We start from the raw sequence: 24269 nt of genomic DNA, 5'->3' as shown, positions 1-24269 counted from the left end.
GATGTCCGTGAAAAGCTAGAAGGCCTCCAGGGGTATGCCTGATGATTGAAGGCCTCCTCCTGTATTAAACGGGTGTCCTCGTTGGGGATGCGGGGTCAACTTTGGTGTGTGGTTTGGGAGCTCTGTTCTTGTATTCAACGGGTGTCCTCGTTGGAGAATTTTGGAGTCATCCTGCACTTTGCACCCAAGAGCTTGGGATCACCTGTCCTGCTATCTGGTGGGTTATCCTCATTCGGGGGACAAGGACGCGTCTGGCACTTGGGGTGAACCGTGGCTATACCTGCGTTCGTAAATCAAGGGAGATAGCTGTAGCGGAGTGTTATCCTTGCGCAGGGAGATGCACTATCCGTGAAGTCCTGCGATTACGGACGAGCCTTGGGCCTTCGCGGTTGGGCCTCATAGTTGGACATTCCTAAAGCTAGCGGAAGACGGATATTGGATGGGCTTCTACTGGACTTAGGAATAGTAAGTCTAAACTCATCAGACTTCTTGTTCTGCGAGAACTACGTCAGGCTTGATCCCTATATAAAGGGTACGTAAGTACATTGAGAGGCTAAGAAGTTGAGAGCTGATAAGAGAGCCACCACTTAATCTGATCAATCTCAGCCTAAAACAACCACAATCAACCACACACCGCTTAAGTTTCCGGCAAAAAACCACCGTCACAGATCTTAATTCCGGCGAGAAACCTCAATCTTTGTTGTTACCAGATTCCTCCGTCAACATATAAATTTAAGATTAAATTAAAAACCGGAGATACAAGATATTTAGAAAAACAAATGATATATTTATAAGATTATTATTAATCTTCTTTAAATGAATATTACTCTCTCCTCTCACGACACGAGCATAAGTGTGAACTGTCATAGCAAACGAAATACTAGCAACAGCATGACTACGAATGATTATTATCATTATTATTTATTATTTATACTTAATTATATTAATATATATTTATTAAAATATGATTAATTTATTCGGTTCGTTTTATATTCGGTATTAAAATAATCAAAACCAAACCACAACCATATACTCGGTTCAGTTCTTATTCGATTTATTATTAACTAGTTTAAAACCCGTACGATGCACGGATCACAAGATTTTTCTAATATTATATAATTTTAAAAAAAATATTTTGAATTTAATTCATAATTTTATTCATTTAAAATTTTAAATGATATGACTTTATGATAATTATATTAGTAGGCATTATATTAGTAGGGGTATATGTTCAAAACTTTTTAGAACATTTAAACTTATTTAAAGTGATAGCATTGGTAGGAGAAATATTATTATGACAAAATTATTATTTTATTGAGAGTAAAAATATAATGTCTTTATTATGTTGGGACCTTAAAAAATATTAAACTATAAATTGGTAGAAGAAGTTGAATTTAATATAAATTATAATGATATAGAATTCGATATAAAATAAAATTGGTAAAAAAACAGAGGAAGTTGACTTCGATATTAATTAGAATTAGAATTGATCGACCCAATAATTAGAATTAAAATAATTAGATAAGGTTAATTAAGTAATTTCAGCAGTTACCGACAGACCGCCTACCAAACTTTTAATGTTTCGTCTATTTTAATATAATATCGATAGATTGGTGAGGTTTTTAATGATTCAATTTTTTACGATTTCGATTTAATTTTCCGATTTTGATTCAATTTACTCATTCCTAACGGCACATATTTAAATATAAAAATTGGGGCCTTTGACACCCAAGATGTGTTCCTTTCATTGGAAACTTGGGAAAGTTTGAACTTGCAAACCCTTTTTTTAAAATTTCATCCGACTTTCCGACAAATAAAAAAAAATCATCCGACTTGGGGGCTTTCTATTCATAATATCTGGTTTACAATTGTACATGTTTGGAACCTTTGGCGTGTTGGTGTAGTTTTGTCTGGGATAAAGTTGCGCATAATTACGTGAATGCAAAGTTTTATTGGGCTAAAGAACCAAACGAAGTATTTCTCGTGGGCTTCTAGTTCAGGTCCACAGTTACTTATTTAAATAATTGAACCAGATTGAATAGTTAACAAAATTTATCATTGGAATATTTATTCGCGTTACATCTTTTAAGATTAGATTTTTTAAGGTGTTGTTATTTTTTATTCTTGATTTATGAGTGATATTTGTATAATTTTAGTATTCACATATGCTATGTTATTCTACTATTCAAACGTTACTCAACTATTAAAATTTTATAACTTATAATTTTAGCACTTTAAACAATCATAACAATGTATTACATATGAAAACAATAATAAAATATTAAAACAAATGCATGCCCAAAACTTCAAAATTTATGTTTATAAATATTATTCCTTACACCCATTGTTCTAAAAATCGGCCGATTAACCGATTAATCAGAATTTGGACGGATCTCGTCTCGATTAATCGAAAATCGGTTCAAAATATGTTTTTTTTTTTAAAATTCCGTCAAAATTCGGCCAAATTGGCCAAGAATCCAATAATTCGGTTAAGGGGGTTAAAATTAATAAAAAAATAGTTATATTTAAAAGAATTGAAATTAAAACTAATAATTAATATTTAATAATAATATATTGACTATCATATGTAACTAAATTCTAATCTTTAATATTTAAATAAATTCATTCAGTTAATTAATCTTATTTTTCCAAAAAATTTACTCGATCAGTATATTCATTCTGGATCTCTTATAGTTGATTTGCTATGTAATTACTAAATAGTGAGTAATAATTATTATGAATAAACCCAATATCAAAAAAATACGTATAAACCACTTAAATATCAAATATAAACTTATGTAATTACTAAATACATGATATTATTTTTGTAAATCTTATGGAAGTTTAATGAAAATTATATATCATTATTTAATAATTAAGTTGCTTCTGGTAAATCAATATGATTAATCACTTGAATGTGTCTCTACCGAACAATTTGTTGCGAATCTGTCCCAATTCTCAGCATCTACGAAAGCGTGTTTGTAAACTCGTGTACTCAGACCCCCAAATATTATGATAATAATGGAAACAACAAACCAACAATATAGGAAAAAAGACAATATATTTTAACGTGATTCGACAAGTCTAAATCCAAAACAACTTCACTAGATAAACAGATATTACAATATCCGGATATATGCGAGCCTGAATTCTATACTCGAATTCAGTCTACTAGCATATCTATTATATATATATATCCCTCATTCACTGAAATGTTTCTCTCAAAATCTCCCCCTATCACTATTTTCCAACAACCTTTCCTTCTTTTCCTATTAATCCCGGACAGTGCAGCGGGTCTCCTCCTGCTGCAGCGGGACCACCTCCGATGACTGCAACCGACCCAAATATCCTAAGGAATAGTTTAGGCACGAGGACCTTCTGTCTCGACACTTCCCGAAAGAAAGCTAAGCCCATTCTTCTACTAGATGGACTATCGAGCGGTTATATAAAAGAAGAAAGAAAAAGAAAGGTGTAATTAGAAATGAAGGGGATGAGGGTTATTTATAGGGGATAAAGGTAGTTGTCCCTTTTTTCTTATCAACATGGGATAAAGAGTGAAAGCTAAAAAAATTGGTTTTAGGCTTAAAACCCAACACAATGCCGATTTCCGAACTTTACAACACTCCTTACACCACTATCCCCATTGACTTTTGTCCATTCTGTCATTATATTTTTAACATTTATGTAAGATACCCGTGGTTATGGGTTTCAGAAATCGGAACCAATTAAATGAATTACTTGTCAAATGGTTTATTGCTGATTTTTGAATAAACGACCAATTTTCATAACATACATGATTCTCTAAAATTTTATGTTTAACTATAATACATAAGTATTAGGATATCGTTTGTAAGTTAAAAAAATGCAATTATTTTATTATAAAAATAAAATCAAAATCAAAAGAGTACCCTTCAATTTTTGTATTAGCTAAATTATTAAATGAATAATTTAATTATAAGTTAATACTGATGGATGTCAATGATGTTTAAAACCCGGATATAGTGCCTGCTTGCCCCTAGTTTACGACCTGGTTCCAACTTGGCTTGAAATGTGACATGCGTTGTCACTTGTCAAACAAGCATTTAGGTTGACTTCGTAATCCTCGTTTAGGTGTTATTTTTAAATTTTCAATAGATATGTCTCATTTTAATAAAAAAAACATTTTTCTCTTTTTTTTTACACATGTTTTTTTCTCTAATTTTTTCATTTCCTCTAAATATAATTAAAATATGATATTATTTTAATAATAAGACACAATTATAACTTATTATTGTTGGAAATTTAGAATGCATGCAGGAGAATATTGTCCTAAATTAGTAGAACATCATATTTTACATTTCCTTTATCCCAAATTAGTTATAACATTTGACTTTTACGCGTATTTTAAGATGACTTGACTGTATACCTCCTTCGATTAATTTTTAAATTATATTTTTGTGAATAAAAATTTAATTCTTAAAACTTTATTTACAAAACAAAAATTTTAAAAATAATTAACGAAAATATGCGGTCAAGTAACCTTAAATTATATACAAAAGTCAAATAAAACAACTAATGTAGAGAGTAATATTTTTAAGACATCTCCCAGGACACTCAAATCCTAGTAAATTCAACAATGTCCTATTAAATATCTTATAAATATAATAAAATATAATATTCTAGTGATTTAGGATATTGTTGTTGTACATCAACTTCAAAACATAGATTATATCTATGTATTATTATTAAAATAATAATATATTTGAATTATGGTTAGAGGAAAATCAAAGGATGAGAGGAGATAAATGTGTAAAAAACTTGAAAAATACTTTTTAAAAATACTTTTTATCAAAAAATGAGAGAGGACATATATAGTGATGTTTTAAAAATGAGGGCATCTGGACCTTAAATTTGAAGTTAGGATAACATTTGAGGGGACCGTTGTATTTGCTCTTATAGCGTAGACTCTTATTAAATTCCTCATAAATATTATAAATAACTAGGTTTATAATATTATTAGTTTTTTTTGTTAATTAATAATACATGCACAATGATCGAACTCCTGAACTTCGCAAGGGTACAAATATTAACATTTTGTTGACATATATTATAAGGATTGACAACACCAATAATACTCTTTATACGTTATCTTTATCATTATTATATTATTAATTTTATTTTAAAATATGTAGTAAAAAGAGGATTAAAAATGGAGGATACTAAATATTTTATTCTTATAAATGATTAATGTGCCAATAAAGGTATTGATGCAGTATTTGAGCTCTTATACCTATTACGGAAGGTCAAGAATTCTATTTTTGATATATTATGAACTCCTAATATATGCGTGTATAATCAATTAAAAAGTAAAATAAAAGATGAGTTAGAGTTCCTCAAAAATAATAAGGGTGAAGAGCAACAGGACAAACTTTCAAGAAATGAATAACTAGTGTTTTGAAGTAATATTTATATCAAATTACTTATATTTTAAATTGAATGTTTCATTTAACTAGTTTATTGGACACGGTCTTAGACGTAAGACATATATAAACAGCAATAGGACTTTAAAAAGAATAAATTCATTTAAGCCGGCTTTGCTGAAATATTAAATAAATCTAGGTTTAAATATAAAAAAATATATCTCTCATCCAAAATAACTGTAGTTTTGTCTTTTTGTAGCGAAGCGAGTATTTCACCGATAAACGTATTTGAACCAAATCGTAGAATTGTTCGGTTCCAAGTTCCACCTTCACACCAGTTTAAATTCAACTCATTTTGAATTACTATGCGTGCAAATATGATCCAAGTATCCAACACCGATTAGTAAAAACAAAATGACACGGACAAAAATGTAGCACCTCGTAAGAAAAAGGTAAATAAGTGGACCCAGTTATGTAAAAACTTGTACTCCCTCCTCCGTTGCTAAAAATGCGTACTATTTGTGCTGCACACGTTTGATGATACAAATTTTTGATTGTTAATATTTCTAATTTCGTAATAGTATTAAATATAAAAATTTTATTATATTAAAATATTTAATAGTGTCCAATAAAATCACTCCTAATTATATTTAATCTTATAGATTAAACATAAATTAATAATCAATCACTTAATATAAATAATGTCTAAAATCAATATAAAAAATATATAAAGGGACGGAGGGAGTAACAAACTGCGTGCAATAATTAACTTTTTCCTAAAAAAGAAAAAAACAAGCCATCAAAATTTGATTATGTAGATCCTGAACAAAGTTGTCAAAGTCAAAACCAAAGAAAAGTCTGCACATTAAGCTAGTAATATTGTGTCCAAGGCTCTTCTTTATCTACCCACCATTACTCCATACTTTGGGTCAACTTCATCACTTTCCTTCCTGTTCTGTTCCATTACATCCCCACAATCTTGCTCTCTTTTGACATTTCAGAGATTTTTCGAGGTGAGCATCTTTTAAACATGCCTTTTGTTAATTTTACATTTCTTTTGTCTTCACTTTTTGTCTTGATGTTTTCATGCTTGAATTCAAGATGTTGGTTAGGGGGTGTCAATTTCGAGTTTCGGGTAGGCGTTAAATTTATAGTAGTATTATTCTATGTCATTCTTGAAAGTTGATGTAAATGATTATGTACTCTACAAATTTAGAGGAAGTATTGTTTTTAGATAACCCCTGTCATTACTCAGCCCCTCAGGTTAATTAAGCTTTTTGTATGTTATTTTTTAGGATTTGGTTTATGTTGAATATGATGATCGGGTTCTGTCCTTAGCAATGTCAACATTAACACCTCTAGACTCTACTACTGGAAATATTGGTTGGATATGAAGTTTAGATTCTAAAGTTTGGATATTGAACATGGTGTACCATATAGATAGAATAGAAATTGGGTATAATTTAGATGCTTCATTATCAGGATACAGTCTTGAAGTTTTCGTATAATTTGGTTGGTATTTTTGAAGAAAATTTTGGACAGCTCTCACATTATAAATAGGTTTCCCTGTAGTACTTAAATTTCTTTGTTGTACTACGATGTTTTATGTTCCAATAAGCCAAACTAATGAAGGACTATATGTTTATGAAGCAATTAAACACAATGTACTATTGTATTGCAGAATCATTCTTAAATTTTTGCTACAAGAAAAAAAAAGTGACTGTAGCCACAGAGATGGACTAGGAAAACTTAATTTTTTTACTTATCATTCTTGTTGTGTTCAGTCACTTATAATTGTGCAGTTTGCTAATGGATATAATTACAACTGCAGAAAATTTTGGTTCTCTTAGTAAAGGGTCTGCTTGGTTCAATTTGACAAAAGGGGTGCCTCACGTTTTTGAGATATCATCGATCATAAACCACTTGTGTAATGGCTTGGTTTACTTGTTTTGGTCGAAAGGCAGAATCACCAACTACGAGAACCATAGACATTGAGGAAGGTAATTGATTCAACTTTAGCTTATCAGATTTTTCTAATTGTAAATTGATTTTCCTCAAGGTGTAATGGATCAAAAGAAAAGGTTAAACATTGTAGCGAATGTTGACTTCTATATCATTCTGTTATATCAAGGCAGCAAAGAAAAATAGAGGTTTTTCTTTTGCATACCAATGCACGTTGACTTGTATATCAGATACCGTACCATCCCTATCTACACTTGAATCCCTATACGTAAAGAATCTGATTAATTTTTCAAATGATACAGAGATTTCAAGTATTCAGAACATCAGATTGTACTCTTATAAGGAGCTTCAAATTGCCTCTAATGACTTTAGTGTGGTCAATAAAATTGGGAGGGGAGGCTTTGGATCTGTTTACAAGGTAAGTTTGTATTGATTTTTATAAAATTTATTTTAGTGATTTCATCACTGTCATGTATTAACAAACTATCAAATATTCCAGGGGAAACTAAAGGATGGTACTTTGGTGGCTTTAAAAGTTCTTTCAGTGGAGTCAAGTCAGGGTGTGCGGGAGTTCTTGACGGAGATAAATACTATCTCAGCCATACAGCATGAAAACCTAGTTTCATTATGTGGTTGTTGTGTGGAAGGAGGTCATAGAATTGTAGTTTATGGTTACCTTGAAAATAATAGCCTTGCTCAAACTTTATTAGGTAGTTCACCTTATGGCTTTGGAGTTTTAGTCTGCAGGTTTAGTACATTCAATGTACTAATGTGTTTCGGTGACTTTCAAAGCAGGTGGTGTGAGATCTAACATTAAGTTCAGCTGGAAAATTAGGACCAAGATTTGCATAGGGGTTGCACTGGGTTTAGCATTCCTTCATGAGGAAATCCAGCCTCATGTTGTTCACCGCGATATTAAAGCAAGCAATGTTCTCCTAGACAAAGATCTCACTGCAAAGATTTCAGATTTTGGCCTTGCGAAACTTTTCCCACCACACCTTACTCATATCAGTACTCGTGTTGCAGGGACTTTGTAAGTTCATCACTGCTTATTCAGTAATTTTTAACCGTCGAATTGGTTTCGGTTATAATTCTATTTTGTATATAATAAAACAAATGCATTGGATATAACTTACAGCAGTGTGACAGTAACCTATCATTTTTCACCTTAAACAGAAATGGAAAAGGTCTTGCGGTTCTTGTTGAATTCAAGCATTTTACAAAAAAAAAACTGGTGTACGAAAAGACCTTTTTCAGGACATGACTGTTCCTAATATTTTTATTTTACTATCTTTATGTCTTATTTCCTGCATAAAGCACCCAATCCCCTGCTAAGCAGTGGACTTATCTTAGAACTAAGATCAATACTGCTTGACACTTACTAAGCTGCAGAGTTTACAGAGTTTTCAATTTTTGTTCTTTGATATTCTGTTTAATTGAAAAAATTGTGATTGTTGTAGAGGTTATCTGGCCCCAGAGTATGCATTACGAGGCCAATTAACGAGAAAAGCAGATATTTATAGTTTTGGCGTTCTCCTCTTGGAGATTGTCTGTGGACGATGCAACAAGAATGATCGGTTACCTGCTGAAGAGAAGTATCTTCTTGAAAAGGTAAGCAAAAATTTATTTAATAATCTCCTTCTTTGATTTAGCTGAATGTCAGTGTTGACTTGTATGTTAACATAAATGCTTATTATAGTAGGAGTCGGCCCTCTTAAGCTTTAGCTCAGATAATGAAAGATACATAGAATTTAGAATCTTTTTTGATTGTGAAAGCTACTCACTGCAACATAGCTTCTATAACCCAGAAGTATACTGGAACGTGATGACTTCTCCTAGTGCAACTTATTTAAGGCCCTTCACTTGACAAATTTTCGGGTGCACGAAGAGTAACTTTTGTTGTTATACTCTTATGTGTACAGATTGCAGTTTCCTTCATAATTTCTTGTTATTTTTAAAGTTAGTAGGTTGTGATTCTAATTAGATTATAAAACCGTGATGTATATGGTCATCGATATTCATTTGCAGCGTGCTAGTGTGTCTCATTTTTTTGGAGAATGTTAAGCACCAAGTGATATAACATATGTCAATTATATGTTCTAATTTATTGGCCAGGTTTTTAAAGGAACTTACCTTTATCTCTGTATAAGTTCTTTTCCTTAAAGCTAAAATCTACACATAACATATGCCTTTTCTTCATTTAGGCGTGGGTGCTATACAGTAATAACAAGTTAAAAGAATTGATGGATGTATCATTGGAAGGGGATCAGGACTTTGACCTGGATGAGGCTTGTAAATTTGTGAAAATTTCATTTCTTTGCACCCAACAAATGCCAAAGCTACGACCATCCATGTCTACTGTTGTAAAGATGTTACGAGGTGAGATTGGTGTAGATGAGATGAAGATATCACAACCTGGCCTGGTCTCCGAATATTTCGAAAGTAAAAACACATCAGATGCCTCCTCTTCTGGCTTGGGAAAGCAAGATAATTCTACAGGTGACACAACTATGACACATGGGACTATGACTTTTTCATCGATATATAACCGAAGTCCTTGATTGTGATGTGGTAAATATCTTTTACATGTCTGTTATTGCTTCTTTCGTTTTATATTATACGCATACCTTCTTATTTTTGTTTATTTTCAGTTTTGTGCCTGACAGACATTTTCATGCGTTTTGTGATGTGAGAGAACAATTCATGCGTTTGACAGACAATTTCATGACAGACAAAGGTTGTACTGACGAAGAAAATTTGTAAGTTAGGGAATCTGCACAAATCTAATAGCTAATCAGTACAGGTGTAGAACCCTGTGATCAGCATTGACAGAATCAGCTTGATATAAAGATCAACGTCCAAACTTCGTGGAGGGTGCAACCATATTGATCATCTATGAAGATTCACGTCAGCACGCGAGAAATGTAATCCAATATACCCACAAAAGAAGATGCGAAGTTTTCTAAAAGAATGCAGGCAGCATTGCATTGTGAATCTGGTCCATGGCTAGATGATGGCACTAGAAGAACTACCCACGGCTGGGCGGTATCGCAGACAATTGGCACGAGAGATGCCAGATGTTAAAAAGATATATGATTCTGATTAAACTCTCCTCCCTGACATGTTTAGATTTTTCGAGAGCTGCTAACTAAACATAGTACCAAGTTCTGGACCAGAGATGAACACTTGGTTTTATAAATGCCAAAAAAATGATATTACAAGTAATCCATTACTCTTTAGACAAGAAACATGGATTATAGTGTGGTTGCTGTCCACTACTTTAAGAATGATTCTTTTTATGGATAACTTTGCATTTGCAAGTGTTTCATGTGAGATTGTTAAGATACAAATTATCTTGAATTCCAATGTACAAATTAAAATTTAGAAAATTTGCGTTCAAAATATTTTTTGTGCATTTGTAAATTAATGAGAGTTCCACCTAGACGCCCGTTGTGTATATAATATAAAAAAAAAATTGATTATACTAAGAAAAATTATCATAAACACTATTTTTTAAGGATTTTTTCGATATTACTATTTCCTGAAAATATTTGCAAAAGTACGGTGTAATTAAAATTAACCAAAATCAATCATATATGCAACTAATTCAATCGAGTTTTTTTTGGTTGAATTTGAGATTACATGGAGTTGAAGAAACACTTCGAAGATTGCATCTAGCTGAATCGAGTTGCAGAAAATCGTATTTTTACAAAAATAATTTGAAAAATAGTATTTTTTGTAAATTAAAAATATTTTTCCATTTTTTTAAAATATAATATTTTTGGTCTTGGATATTTTCTAAAAAGTCTAATTTTTAAAATCACGGATAAATATTGAATCCTATAAGTGCCAATAAATACACATTAAGCATTAACAATCATAAATTTGGAGTGTTTTTATTGGTGAAATTGCTGTATATGCGAGGTCCATCAACATTTATGATTGTAACACTAATTAAAATTTGATATATCAATACTTATTGTGTGCCCGCACAGAAAATCCGTTATTTATTTAAATTACATAGATTTATTATTTATACTTAAAAATATTACCTGACTTAAATAAAAAACGTAACAGTAGGATAAATTATTTGAAACCTGCACGAAAAGTTTAAAATACTAAACTGTCGCGAATTCTAATTCCTATACAATCACAAATCAATTCACATCGCGAAAACCATAAAAATATAAATACCCCTATTATATTTACCGCCAGCTTAAAACCCTATTTATTATTCCCTCCTCTCATATCCCAACAAACTCAATTTATTTCCCGGCAACAAACCTCCGGCGATCACTAATCTCCGGTAAGCTTTCGTCATCATTCTCGTCACTTTCTGTTTTACTACTTAAGGTTAAGCTACACTTGCAAAAGTAATCTATTTAACTATGTTAGCTTATTGTAGTTGATAATTGTGAAGTTCAGTTAATTATTTTGTACTTTTTGATCGATAGTAATGCTAATACGTAGCAAAATTTTCTGTTTGTGTTAATATTTAAAATATGCATAATTGTTTATGTTTCATTGTAATTAGTTTATGTTAATTGTTAAGCTTTTATGTTGCTTCTAGATATTGTTAATGTTCCTCTTTCTTTAGGGATTAGCCATGGCTAGTTTCGTGCTGATATCGTATTTTGTGATACTTAAGCGTTTACTGATTACTTAGAGACTTAAATTTTTCAGTATATTGGTTACGACAATTCGATCAAATTTGTTATAGATTATATCTTAATTTGGATAAGAAGATTTATTGTAAGTAATCGAATTGTATTTGTAAATTGGAATGGAGTTATTATGTAAATATAGGTTCCAAATAATCGATCACTATTGACGTTAATCACTTATGGAATTTTATATTAAACTGTGTGTAGAGTTTATTATCAACATCCTGTGTTAAGGGTAATTCCTTTTTGTATTACTCCAGCTACACTGTTCTTGAATGGATCGTAAAGTCAAGGATAAAGCTTGGACTCGGAATATCCACCAAAAGTTTGATGTTGTGTGCCAAGAGGTTGATGAATTCAGCATGGTATAATCACTCCCCTATACTTTTTCTATTTAACCTTTCTTTTGTTCTCATATATGATGCTGTTGCTTCGAGAAATCTCACTTCTCTGATTTCTCCTTACTGTTGCCATCTTGCCGATATTTGTTTTTTTTCTTGTGTAGGCATGCCACTGAAAAAATAGTTATATTAATATTGTCTAACTTCTGAGAAAATATTTTTCACAGGCGGTCGTTCTTATAATAATTTGAACTTGTTGCTTTTACAGGACACTTTAAAATATGTTGAAAACCAAGTACAGACACTTGGAGAGACTGTAAAGGGGTTTTGTTCTAATGTTTTTCAGGACTTCCTTCCTCCTACTTTGTCCAATCCAGTGAATCATGATGCAGGCACAGTTCCACAAAAAGGACATGTCACGGAGACCTATACGAAGTCTGTAACTAATCTAAGAGAGGAGTATGTCGATACTGATACTAAATTACGTCCTTCTGCTTTGTCCAATCCAGTGAATAATGATGCAGGCACAGTTCCGCAGAAAGGAAATTTTGTGACAGAGACGTATACGAATTCTGTAACTAATTTAAGAGAGAAGTATGTAGACACTGATACAAAATTACTTCCTTCTGCTTTCTCCAATCCAATGAATGAAGATGCAGGCACAGTTCCGCAGAAAAGAAATTTTGTGACGGAGAACTACAAAAAGTCTGTAACTAATCTAAGAGAGAAGTGTGTAGGTACTGATACAAAATTACTTCCTTCTGCTTTGTCCAATCCAGTGAATCATGATGTGGGCACAGTTCCACAGAGAGGAAAATTTGTGACAGAGACCTATAAGAAGTCTGTAACTGATCTAAGAGAGAAGCATGTAGATACTGATAAGAAGTTTCTTCCCTCTGCTTTGTCCAATCCTGTTAATTGTGATGCAGATTTAGTTCCTCAGAATGAAATACATGCAACCCAGAACTATAACAAGCCCTTAAACCTCGTAGAAGAGAAGTATGCAGATATAGCTTCGAAACGAATATCTACAAAGCAGGATTCAGTTCATCATGTGCCCCCTTACCATAGACCTAACAATGTGAAGCAGACTATGCCTATACCCACTGAAGGGGACAAGAAAGTAACAAAAGCTCTCTTTCCTTTAACGAGAGAAGGCTATATCGGCCCGGATTTTGAAGGACTTGTTGCTAAGGAGATATCTTCTTTCAAGGACTCGAATTCTATCAGGATCCACGATGAAACATCATTAGTTGTTGTGACTAAAGATGACTATCACAACCATGAGATTATTGATGAGGCTTTCTCAGATTTTGAAGGACTTGTTGCTAAGGAGAATTCTTCGTCTAAGGACTCACATTCTATTGGGATCAATGATGAAACGTCATTAGTTGTTGTGACTGAAGATGACTATCACAACCATGAGATTACTGACACGGCTGTCTCACCAGCTGAAGATGATAGTGTGAGGGTTTGTTCGTCTGTAAAAGAGAGAACATGTGATACTTTTTTTGACGATTGTGACTGTAAAATTTTAGACATTCCTCAATCATCTGATGTGGAAAGTTCCCTTTCCTGTGGTTGCCAAGTAGTAGAGCCGACACTTTTTTGTTCTACCAGTTCCTTTTCTAACAATTCTTATTATCAGTCAGAGTTTGATACCATTCCATATGAGACAGAAAACTTTGCCTATGATCACACAGATCCAGACAGTAGCGTTTCCGAAACACCAGGTACTCTTCTACCACTCCAAATATCAGTTTTTTATATTTTTTCTAATGCAATATTAGCTTATCTATATGTTTTGTTTTGAGTAAGCTTGTCCTTGTCTATATGTTTTGTATTGATATAACCTAGAAACATGATTAAAGTGTTGTCTTTTACCTTGCTAAAATAAAAGTGGGTATTAACCTATACTGGCTGTATGGCTTTAGCCTTTACACATATTCCTGAGCATGTAGAATGCAAAAATTTATATAAGTAATGTACACAGCCGTTCTGTTTTTCCTTTAATAAAGAAACATATTGTAGTTGGAAAGATTTTATATTCAGTTTAGCTGTGTGTATGATACAACATAAATATTATAATCATTCAATTATGAAATGTGGCATCAAAATACATGGGGCTATCATTGTGGTGAAGCTAAGGCTTCCTCTATAGGAGCTGTATAGATACTCAGATATTACTTGCTCCATATCCTTCTTCTTTGACATTTTCGACTAATGGCAAGTATGTTTTGAGCTTTTGCAGGACAGGCAGACGAGTTAAAAAATGATATTCCAGATCCTAAAATGGAAAGCATTGATTTATTTGAAAAGACAGAGCTTAATGGAAGTGGTGTCATTGTGGACACTAAGTTTCTCCATGTTACCTCTTGTAGGCCAAGAAGACACAGATCATACAAGGTACTCACTGTTCTACTCCTTAAACACAGTGGCATGGCGCCATCCATGACATGAAAAACTGAGAATACTGATTGAAAGTAGTTAATTTTCTGCCTGAATTCATATGATTATAGCTTGGAAGTCCAATTATTACATCAATAAGTATATGATATCAATATATGTTTCAATAATTGTTCATCTTCATTATATTCATATGTTTCCCCATTTAACTTTTTTTGTGAAATATGTAAGATGATAAACGGACTAATCATGCCCTTCCATTCTCTAGCAAATGATCAAAGATGCATATACTAAAACGAAAAGGATATCGAAGGAGTACGAGCTACTGGGAATTTTGTATGGAGACATCGACAAGGAGTCTGTTCAGCATGAGAAAGATAGTAGTTTGCGCTTGCCCTCTATTATCGAGGAAACACCAGGAAACGAACATTCACTAACAAGAGATATAGGTGACTCTGACTGGGAACTTCTATAAGTATTTTTGCTCATGCTTAGCAATCCATATCTGTGACTGCAGATGCATGTCAGAGATGAACCCCTTGATTTTAAACAGTTTTTTTTTGCCCCAAACACTGTAGAGACCCCTCTTGATATTTAACGGTTTTCCTACATTTTTTGCTCCCAAGACGGTACAGGGCTATTGAGTGTTTATTTGTTCAAGGAAATGAAAGTTCATTTTTTTTAATCTTATTGTATTTATTTAATTATTTTTCCCAGTAAAGAATGTTAGGATTTCCTTTCAGACTTTTTCTATTCCAAAAACTACAATGACGTTTAATTTGGTATTAGCGGCTTGTATGTTAATACGTTCATCCGAATCTTCTAAAATCAAATCAAACATATCCAGAATACTCTATTCCACGAGAGGAGGATATGTGGACGGAGTTCAACCAGTTCTTATATGTGGATTGATTTTGTGAACATTGTTATAAAGATCGTTATGGTACAAACGATTCTTTTAGGGCAAATGTACATAAAAGATCTCCCTGGTAAACCACCAGCAAATACAATTTACACAAAGCCCAAAGGCTCTGTATAAGCTGCACGTGCCATGTCTGCTCCTCATATAAAAGTTGCAGTATTCTTTTGTAGTCAAAACTTAAATATTGTTTGAAAATCATGAAATTTTAAACTAGTTAATAAAAATAAAAATATATACATAATTTTAATATTTTGATGTTAGATTTCTTCCGCGACAATGAAAATATCCGACAAAAATAAATCAAAAAAATTACGGTTTAATAATAAACTTTGAATTGATAGTCACTCATGAAATTATATTTTACTCTTATTGAATTTTCATTCATTTGTGAAATTTGTTAGAACAATATTTTTGTAAGACAAAATTTGTTAAAAAATACTATATCTGTAAGATGTTTATAAACCTAATTATTTTTAAAATTTTGAAAAATATTCTTATTATAAATTTAAATTGAATATTAGCTTTTAATATTTGCTTAAAATAATTTAAATAAAATTCAATATTACAAGTTTGACACTGTATCAACAAGCTTATCAAAACTGAAACAAACACAAGCTTATCAAAACTGAAACAAACACAAGCTTTCATCTTATTCTACTCTGCCTCGAAAATGATGAGCGGCGTCGCCGGCGGCATTCGTTTCCGTTGCTTTCATCCTCTCTACTACCTTCGCCGCCGTCAACTCTGCGGCGTCTCCGCCGCAGCAAATAAGCAGAAAGTAATTGTTATTTCCGGTCCCACCGGCGCCGGAAAAAGTAGACTTGCTCTTGAACTCGCTAAGCGACTCAACGGCGAAATCGTTAGCGCCGACTCAGTTCAGGTGCTTATTAATTTTATAATGAAATATTTCTTTTTATAATGCTTTTAATTTAGGTAAAATGTAATATATGTGTGTTACTGTTTGATATTTTAGGTTTATAGAGGACTTGATGTTGGTTCTGCTAAGCCTTCATTGTCTGATAGAAAGGTACCAGTGCTGTATTTTAATTTGGATAAGTGTTTATCGAGACGGCGTTACTGTATTTTTAATCTCGATAAATGAATGAAATTATCCGGTATAGAGGATGTTGATTTCTCGAGGTTTATTTGTATTTAATTTAGTCGTTTTTAACTACATTACATAGTTTCGTTTATTCTGTCTATATTTCTGTGTGTATGTGTGTGGAGATAGAGTTGGTCAGTGTTTGATTTTATGATTGTTTGCAGGAAGTCAAACACCATTTAATTGACATTTTGGAGCCGTCTGAAGGTATGTATTTGTGGAGTTGTAGCTTTTTCTGTTGCACACAATGTGTTTTTTTTTCACTTAATAACTAAGGTACATAGATAACTTCATGCGGTTGGAAACTGGGATGTATATGAGTTAGCGTAGGAGCCTAAGATATTTATTGAACGTGTAGCAAGTCATTCTTATGGAGCATGATAAGATAAGGACGGACTGAAATTGATTTGTTTGAATGACAGAATCGAGCAATGTATGATAAGATACATGCTAAAACTGGGATTTATGTGTAGCAATCAGCATAGGAGCCTAGGATATCTATTGCAGGTGTAGCATGTTGTTCCTATGGAGCTGATAAAATAACATCATAATGAGTAATGACACTAAAATTAATTTGTTTGAAATTTATATCTAATTTGCAGAAACATGTAGTTGTTTTAGTGAAAGGACAAAGTTTTTACTACTTTTCTGGTGAACCAATTTGCTGAATTCTTTCGAATTTCTCATCATGTCACGTGTTTTATAACTTTTAGAGGTCATCATTAGGTATTTTTAATTTTAGTTTATCAAATGAGTATCATCACTTATATAAAATATTATATGTTTAAAACCAGACTACTCTGTTGGGCAATTTTATGAGGAAGCAAGGAATGCTACGGAAAAGATACTTGAAAGTGGAAGGGTCCCAATAGTCACTGGTGGAACGGGATTGTACTTACGATGGTAAAATTTTGCCTCTGTTTGCAAATTAGCTTTCTAGCAATTCTTCATCTGCCTAGAAAAGTTGAGAATTAGATTTCAACTTAAGCACATTTCTAAGCAGTTGAATTATGGCATAATTAAAATAGTTGGATCAGTATCTCTACCCTGATAATCACTTTCTCCAGTTTAGACTGTAAAGGCACTATCTGACTTTTTTTTCGCCAAGTAATAAAATTCAATTATTTCAATACAATCTGTGTATATAACTCTTTGACAGAGTTAAAAGGTTATTTCTAGGGCCAACTTTAAAGAAGAAATATTTTCACAAAGTTGCAGTAAGGGTTAAAGATGATAATTCAATAATCTTTCTATCTCATTGTTTTCCAATAATATAGGAATACTTCCATTAAAAACCACCACTAGTTTTAAGTATTAGACTACTAGGTTTCATTGCTCATCCTCCTTATCAGAAATAAATGATGAGACATCAGTTAAGATAGCTTGTCTCACTATTTTGCATGGACTTGCATTGCTCTTTAACAACTTCATTTGGTACCTGCAACACTCAACTTTTCAAGCACTTGCCTATAATTCTCTGGGTGAATTTTCATCGGCCTTGTTCTTAATCTATCAGCAAGGAATTTTAGCTGGCTCGTGTCATTGTTAGGATGCCTATCTTTCACTATACTGGATAAGTAAAACCTTGTTACTTTTTTAATGGATTAAATATCAAACTGGTCACTGAAGTGAAGGCGATATATCAATTCGTTTATTTATCTTAACGGGTTATCATTTTGATCACTAAAGTCATATAAATATCAAATAGTTACCTCCAAAAATGCGATGAGAAAGTAATATTATATTTTGTTAAGTTCTACACATTTTTCTTCAACACTACTATAATCAAATGAAAAGTTGTGAATTCTAGTATTTTAGATAAAATATCTAGATTTTAAAACTTCTATTTACTATTTATTTTTAATTAAGTAAGATATATTAACTGTAAAATTAAAATAAATAGTAAATATTTTTTTAAAAAATCCTGACATATAATCTAAAATACTAGAATCCACAACAATTCATTTGGTTGTAGTTGCGTTGAACACAAATGTATAGAACTCAACAAAAGATTATAATTATTTTCTCATCACATATTTTGAATTATCTATTTGATATTTATAAGACTTTAGTGATCAAAATGATATTCCGTTAAGATCGGTGAAGGAAGTGATATACGGCCTTCATTTCAGTGACTGTTTTGATATTTAACCCCTTTTTTAATTACTGCAAATGGGCTTACATAACAAACTTTCATTACTGTACATATTGTGCACAAGGTTATCTGCTCATGTCAATGCACATGTTTATAAGTTTATCACAAAAGCTTTCCTTAGATCTTAAATGACCTTAAGATCAAATGAGCTTGGATTTGTTGATGTTAATGTTAATGCTGATTGATGCAGGATTTTTTTTAACTAATTAATAATTTTGCAGTGCTCGAATGTTTTCTCATGTTTAATGAAACGCAAACTACTTGGTATACATGAAATCTTTTGTTTATTTACTTTTCAGGTACATATATGGAAAACCAGATGTCCCAAAATCTTCTCCTGAGATTGTTGCTGAAGTACAAGCTGAAATTTCAGATTTAGAAAGAGATGGTGACTGGGATGCTGCTGTGCAGTTGGTTGTTCAAGCAGGTGATCCAAGTGCTCGGTCTTTACCTGCAAATGATTGGTATCGTATACGTCGCAAACTTGAGATTATCAAGGTAGTTTGCGATATTTTCTGCTGTTCTGACTCTAATACAGTTCTATATACTATTCTGTCCATGTTTTCAGTATCGAATACTAGTTATCCGCGTCATTAAATATTATTGACCGATTGTATTTTTCACACTGCATGAAAAGTGATTCCCCTTCAAGCTGCTTCTTTTTGTATTGCTGACGTGGTTGGCTATTTTTTGTATATCCCACTGGATACGGCATTACGGTATATGACTTAATTATTGAACAGATAGGATATATAGCTTTTGGGCACCGTTCCAAATTCTTAATTCTATCGCTTTCAAAAAGCAGTTTTATAACTTCAGGTAACCCACAGCGAATTGGTCTGCTTACACTGGGTGGTATACTGGATATTATGTTTAATTTTACCCCTGAATAATTATAGGATACTTCTTCGCTGCGAGTAGTCACTTTGATCAGCGAATGATTCCTATAATATTATTTCGTAAAATGTTGCAGTCTAGCGGATCGCCTCCGTCAGCTTTTCATGTGCCCTATGATTCATTTAGAGAACCTAATTCACCCAATGTAGATGATCACTGCAGCAGCAGCTCTTTAAATAATCAACCCCAGGAGAGTAGATCCCCAGGGGACCTAGACTACGACTTCTCTTGCTTTTTCTTATCAAGCCCAAGAATGGACTTATACAGGTCAATTGACTTCCGGTGTGAAGATATGGTTTCAGGTGACCTTGCAGATGTTTTTTTTATATGTACATTATGTATTGGCTGTATTATCTGTTTTTTATTTGGAAAATGTATATTCATGTGTTTTGTGTGTGTGTTTTAACTATATGTTTTCATATTAAATAATTTTCAAATGTTAAAAAACTTTAGAATTTTAATGCAGATAAGTACTAACATAAAAGCTCCTATCTTAAATTTTGGACAGAAGCTGCAAAAATACTGTAAAATTTTATGTTCAGAATTGAATTCAGCTTTACTTATTCTAGCTTTTAACTGCATGAAACTTGAGAAGATGGATAACGTAAAAATTCTCTATTGTAGGAAGTGATGGGATATTGTCAGAGGCTAAGTGGCTTCTTGATATTGGTCTTCAGCCAAATACTAATTCTGCAACTCGAGCAATTGGTTACAGAAATGTATGCCTTACATAATATGCATGTCATAATCTTTCATATGTTTTAGAAGTTAAAACTATCAGTGTTTTCTGAAAATCTAAGACAGTATAATACCCTGCATACAAATGACCTAGTCCGACTCTTCGAAGTCATTTGACTCTTATATAATTGATGTGATCTAGGCGAAACTCTACAATAAGATACGTATTAGTAATACATTTGTACTATTTAGATTGGTTGCAGTGAAATATTTTTTGATATCCAATCATCTACTAGGAATCCTCTAGAAGAGCCTAACAAGTTTAAATTCATTAATTTTATCGAATTCCTGCGAAAACAATCTTGTATATATTAAACAAATAGATAAAAAGATACACTATTGTAATAATCATATGTCCTAATACTTAAAATATGTATGATCTTTATTCCTTTCTTGTTTAAAATTTCCTGTCTCATTATTCTGTCCAAAGCTTGTGCATCTTAAGGTAGCAGCTAGCAATCAAGTGATAGATAGCATCTTTCATTCAAAGGTTGGGTCGATATAATTAAAGGAGTTGCTACATTATCTTCTATTTAGGCAATTCTTTTATATTGCACACATTGAATTGATTTCCGTAATCTTTATACTGTAGATCAAGATTACTGGTTCCTATGATCGAGTTCAGTGACTGCAGTTACTTTCTTTTATTATATACAGGCTATGGAATATCTTTTGCATTGTAAAGAACGAGGTGGGAGTTCGACAAGAGACTTTTATACTTTTTTATCTGGATTCCAGAAAGCATCTAGGTAAATGTTCCATCTTCTTCCCTCTAGTTATGGTAATCATATAATCTGCTTACCATGTAATATATAATGTATTTTCATGAGTGAAATATGTTCTGAATATGGTTCACCAATTTTTGTCACACCTATAAAGTATGCACTGAAATTCACACAAATTGTTTACCTTGTTACTGACCTGATGCATTTGCTAAAATGCAGATGTGTGGAATAATGAAAGTATTTTGACACATGTTTAAAGCTTCCTGTATTGTTGTGATTAGAATAGTTATATGTTTCTAATATAGTAGCACATTAATCCATTTTGCTTGTGGTACATAAACTCATCTGATCCAAAGTGTGGGGAGTTGATCGCCATTCATGTTTCTCATCTGACTTGGTTTAACACTGAAACATCACAAATTAGGCACCTTAGGAAAAGGATTCCAGAATTAGACGAAAATTTGTAATCGCTATTCAATGATTGAAAGTAGTCTTACTCATTTGGCCCAACACAAGTAATGAAGTATATCCTCACTAATGTTGCTGACCAGCTGGTGTATGCAGTGGTGAGTATGTAGTCATACATGACCAATTAGGTTTTACTTATTTATTGTTCCTGTGAATTAATATAATGATCACTCTCTCTCCAGGAATTTTGCCAAAAGACAGTTGACATGGTTCCGTAATGAGCCTATATATAACTGGATCAATGCTTCAAGACCTATGGTATGACATTTCTAAAAACTTGGCTTTGCAGTTTTATCCGATTTGGTTGATATTTCAGCCAATGCTGTTTAGAATGACTTTGAACACATGGGATGTCATCCCTGTGTGTATTAACTTCTTACTAATCCTTATGCCTGATTGTTGTTCCTGTATATACTGCAAAGATGCACTAAAATTTTCTAGCTATTGTGAGACTGTATAACTATATCTCTTTTCTGGTGAATCGAGTTTTATAGTCGGAAGCTGCTGTTTAGTAAAGCACTTGGAAATTATTAATATGGTTAACATAGATATGGATTCAAATTTTCTCTAGTGATAACTTAACCTTTACCCAGTGATCATTTTGACCCTTCCACATTCTTCTGTAGAACTCAGTTCTAATTTTTGCAGGAAGACGTGCTCAAATTCATTTATGAATCATACCATGATCAATCCGGGACTATGGAAGTGCCGAAAGCACTCCAAATGAAGAGAGATCTATCAGACCGTAGGGAAATCTTACAAATGAAGGGTTATCGTACCAACAATAGGTATGCCTGTGACGATGCTGAATACTATTTATTGTTGTGACATATGCAAAGAGGGCAAGCATAGGCACTTGAATAATACACATACACACACAGACATGGGCCTGTTTGGCAATATACTTATAAGCCACTTATGGCTTATAAGCCCGTAACAGCTTATCGACGAGTGTTTGTCGACCCAACTTATAAGCTGAATTTACAACTTATAAGCTGATAAGTTGAAAGTTGGCAGTGACGTACTTTTTTCCAACTTATTTTCATTTTTTCACTTTTTTCTAAAGTTTTGATTTTAAAATATAAATTTTTAAATATTTTCTAATTTAAGATTCATGAACTAAGATAAATGTATTTAATAATCATTTGTTTTAATTCATTTAAGTAAAAAAAACTTCTGACTTATAAGTAAATTTATCCAAACACTTATAGAACTTATAAGTATTTATCAACTTATCAGTTATTTCGCACTTAATCATTTTAAGTCATAAGTTACTTATTTTAAAATTTCTCAAACGGGCACTATAGATAATTGGTATGTAAACTATTATCTTCCCAACTCAATAGTATTTTTTGAATCCAGCTCTGCTGATTACAAACTTTTTATCCTTTTAAAATGATACCGACTCTGAAATCACTTTTCATCACTTTTTGATGTTCGATAATTTAGTCAGAAAAAATAATCTGTTAACTTTTTTAATTTTCAATATTGGAATGTCAGGTATTGTTCGTAATATATTTTACTGATATATATGTTTATGTGTGTGTGTGATTTCCAAGAGTGAACTAATTTCTTTGGCTATCAATTTTATGCAGGCAATTTGTGGGGCGTGATAATTGTGCAGATATTCTAGAATGGATAAGGGAAACTCAGGGACAGTTGAATTTATCTGCTAGTTAGTGGTGTTCCAATAAGATTGTTACCTTACCTGGCTGTATGTTTGACCATTGTTGATCCTGGAAAGGCTTACTGTTTTTCCTTTCTGTTCACCTTTAATACTTATCTGTAAGAACGTAGGACAAATTTTGTTAGCATAGGATATTTAGGTGAAATTGTAATTTTTTTTTGTTCTTTCAAGGGTTGAAAAGGTCTGCCTAACATAGTTGGGCTCTCTTCCTAAGTACAAAAAGCAAGGGTTAGGAGAATTCTATTGGCAAAGATCATAAAACACTGCTGATTATCACTGTCCATATGACAACTCGAATTTTGCATGCCCCAGTTCCATATAGAATTATGTTAGTGCTTGGAGTGTGTATTGTTCCTGCAAGCAGCAAATATACCTTCTTTTCCTGTATAGGAGGTTTTAAGTTGGCCAAGCTGCCTTGTGTACCATTGCTAATTGCTACGGTTTGCAGCTGGTATTGTGTTCATTCTATAGAACCATCTTAATAAAATTTAAGGGTGTGATTCTACAAGGGTGTATAATATATTTTGAAAAGATGATTTCCGCCATAAAAAATGACCTGACATTGTTCGTTGAAGAGGTGGCAGTTTTGTAATGCTCAAGTTTCTGATGTTCTGTGAACCCTGAGGGTGTTTTTATAGTACTAGTTGAATTTAACTGCAACTGAATATTTTGCACTTTTTTTTGTCAGAACTGAATACTTGAATTTGAGTAAAAACATCTATCAGATCTTTAAATCCATATCTGAAGTCTATCATATAAGATTCATTGAACATCAACTTTCTGATATGCAACTAGCTCCCACT

General features: G+C 32.4%; 3 protein-coding genes across 4 annotated transcripts; all 3 read left to right on the top strand.

Annotated features, from left to right (window-relative positions):
* Positions 1-6254: 6254 nt before the first annotated feature.
* On the top strand, positions 6255-10750 carry LOC141711652 (cold-responsive protein kinase 1-like). Of its 2 annotated transcripts, none has more exons than XM_074514250.1 (8): positions 6255-6412; positions 7231-7399; positions 7664-7779; positions 7861-8071; positions 8154-8394; positions 8822-8972; positions 9566-9932; positions 10013-10750. In XM_074514250.1, exons 2-7 carry the CDS (start codon positions 7330-7332, stop codon positions 9920-9922), a joined length of 1146 nt encoding a protein of 381 aa, XP_074370351.1. In that variant the 5' UTR covers positions 6255-6412; positions 7231-7329; the 3' UTR covers positions 9923-9932; positions 10013-10750. The 2 variants fall into 2 exon arrangements, with proteins under 2 accessions (XP_074370351.1, XP_074370352.1); XM_074514251.1 differs by having other exon boundaries at positions 6257-6412; positions 8157-8394.
* An 829-nt stretch (positions 10751-11579) lies between these two features.
* LOC141711651 (uncharacterized) lies at positions 11580-15552 on the top strand. The gene is made up of 5 exons (XM_074514249.1): positions 11580-11667; positions 12286-12390; positions 12635-14099; positions 14618-14772; positions 15041-15552. The coding sequence occupies exons 2-5, from the start codon at positions 12301-12303 to the stop codon at positions 15245-15247; spliced, it is 1917 nt and encodes a 638-aa protein (XP_074370350.1). The 5' UTR covers positions 11580-11667; positions 12286-12300; the 3' UTR covers positions 15248-15552.
* Positions 15553-16288: 736 nt separating this feature from the next.
* Positions 16289-23770, top strand: LOC141711650 (tRNA dimethylallyltransferase 9). Its single transcript, XM_074514248.1, has 11 exons — positions 16289-16574; positions 16668-16721; positions 16961-17003; positions 17591-17699; positions 19251-19449; positions 19925-20150; positions 20473-20567; positions 21244-21335; positions 21962-22037; positions 22428-22567; positions 23375-23770. The coding sequence occupies exons 1-11, from the start codon at positions 16365-16367 to the stop codon at positions 23457-23459; spliced, it is 1329 nt and encodes a 442-aa protein (XP_074370349.1). The 5' UTR covers positions 16289-16364; the 3' UTR covers positions 23460-23770.
* The last annotated feature ends 499 nt before the right edge of the window (positions 23771-24269 follow it).

Source organism: Apium graveolens, chromosome 3, assembly GCF_009905375.1.
Source record: "Apium graveolens cultivar Ventura chromosome 3, ASM990537v1, whole genome shotgun sequence".
NCBI classification, from domain to species: Eukaryota; Viridiplantae; Streptophyta; class Magnoliopsida; order Apiales; family Apiaceae; genus Apium; species Apium graveolens.
Note: the sequence above shows the minus strand (reverse complement) of the source record. Positions and strands in the feature narration are given on the sequence as shown.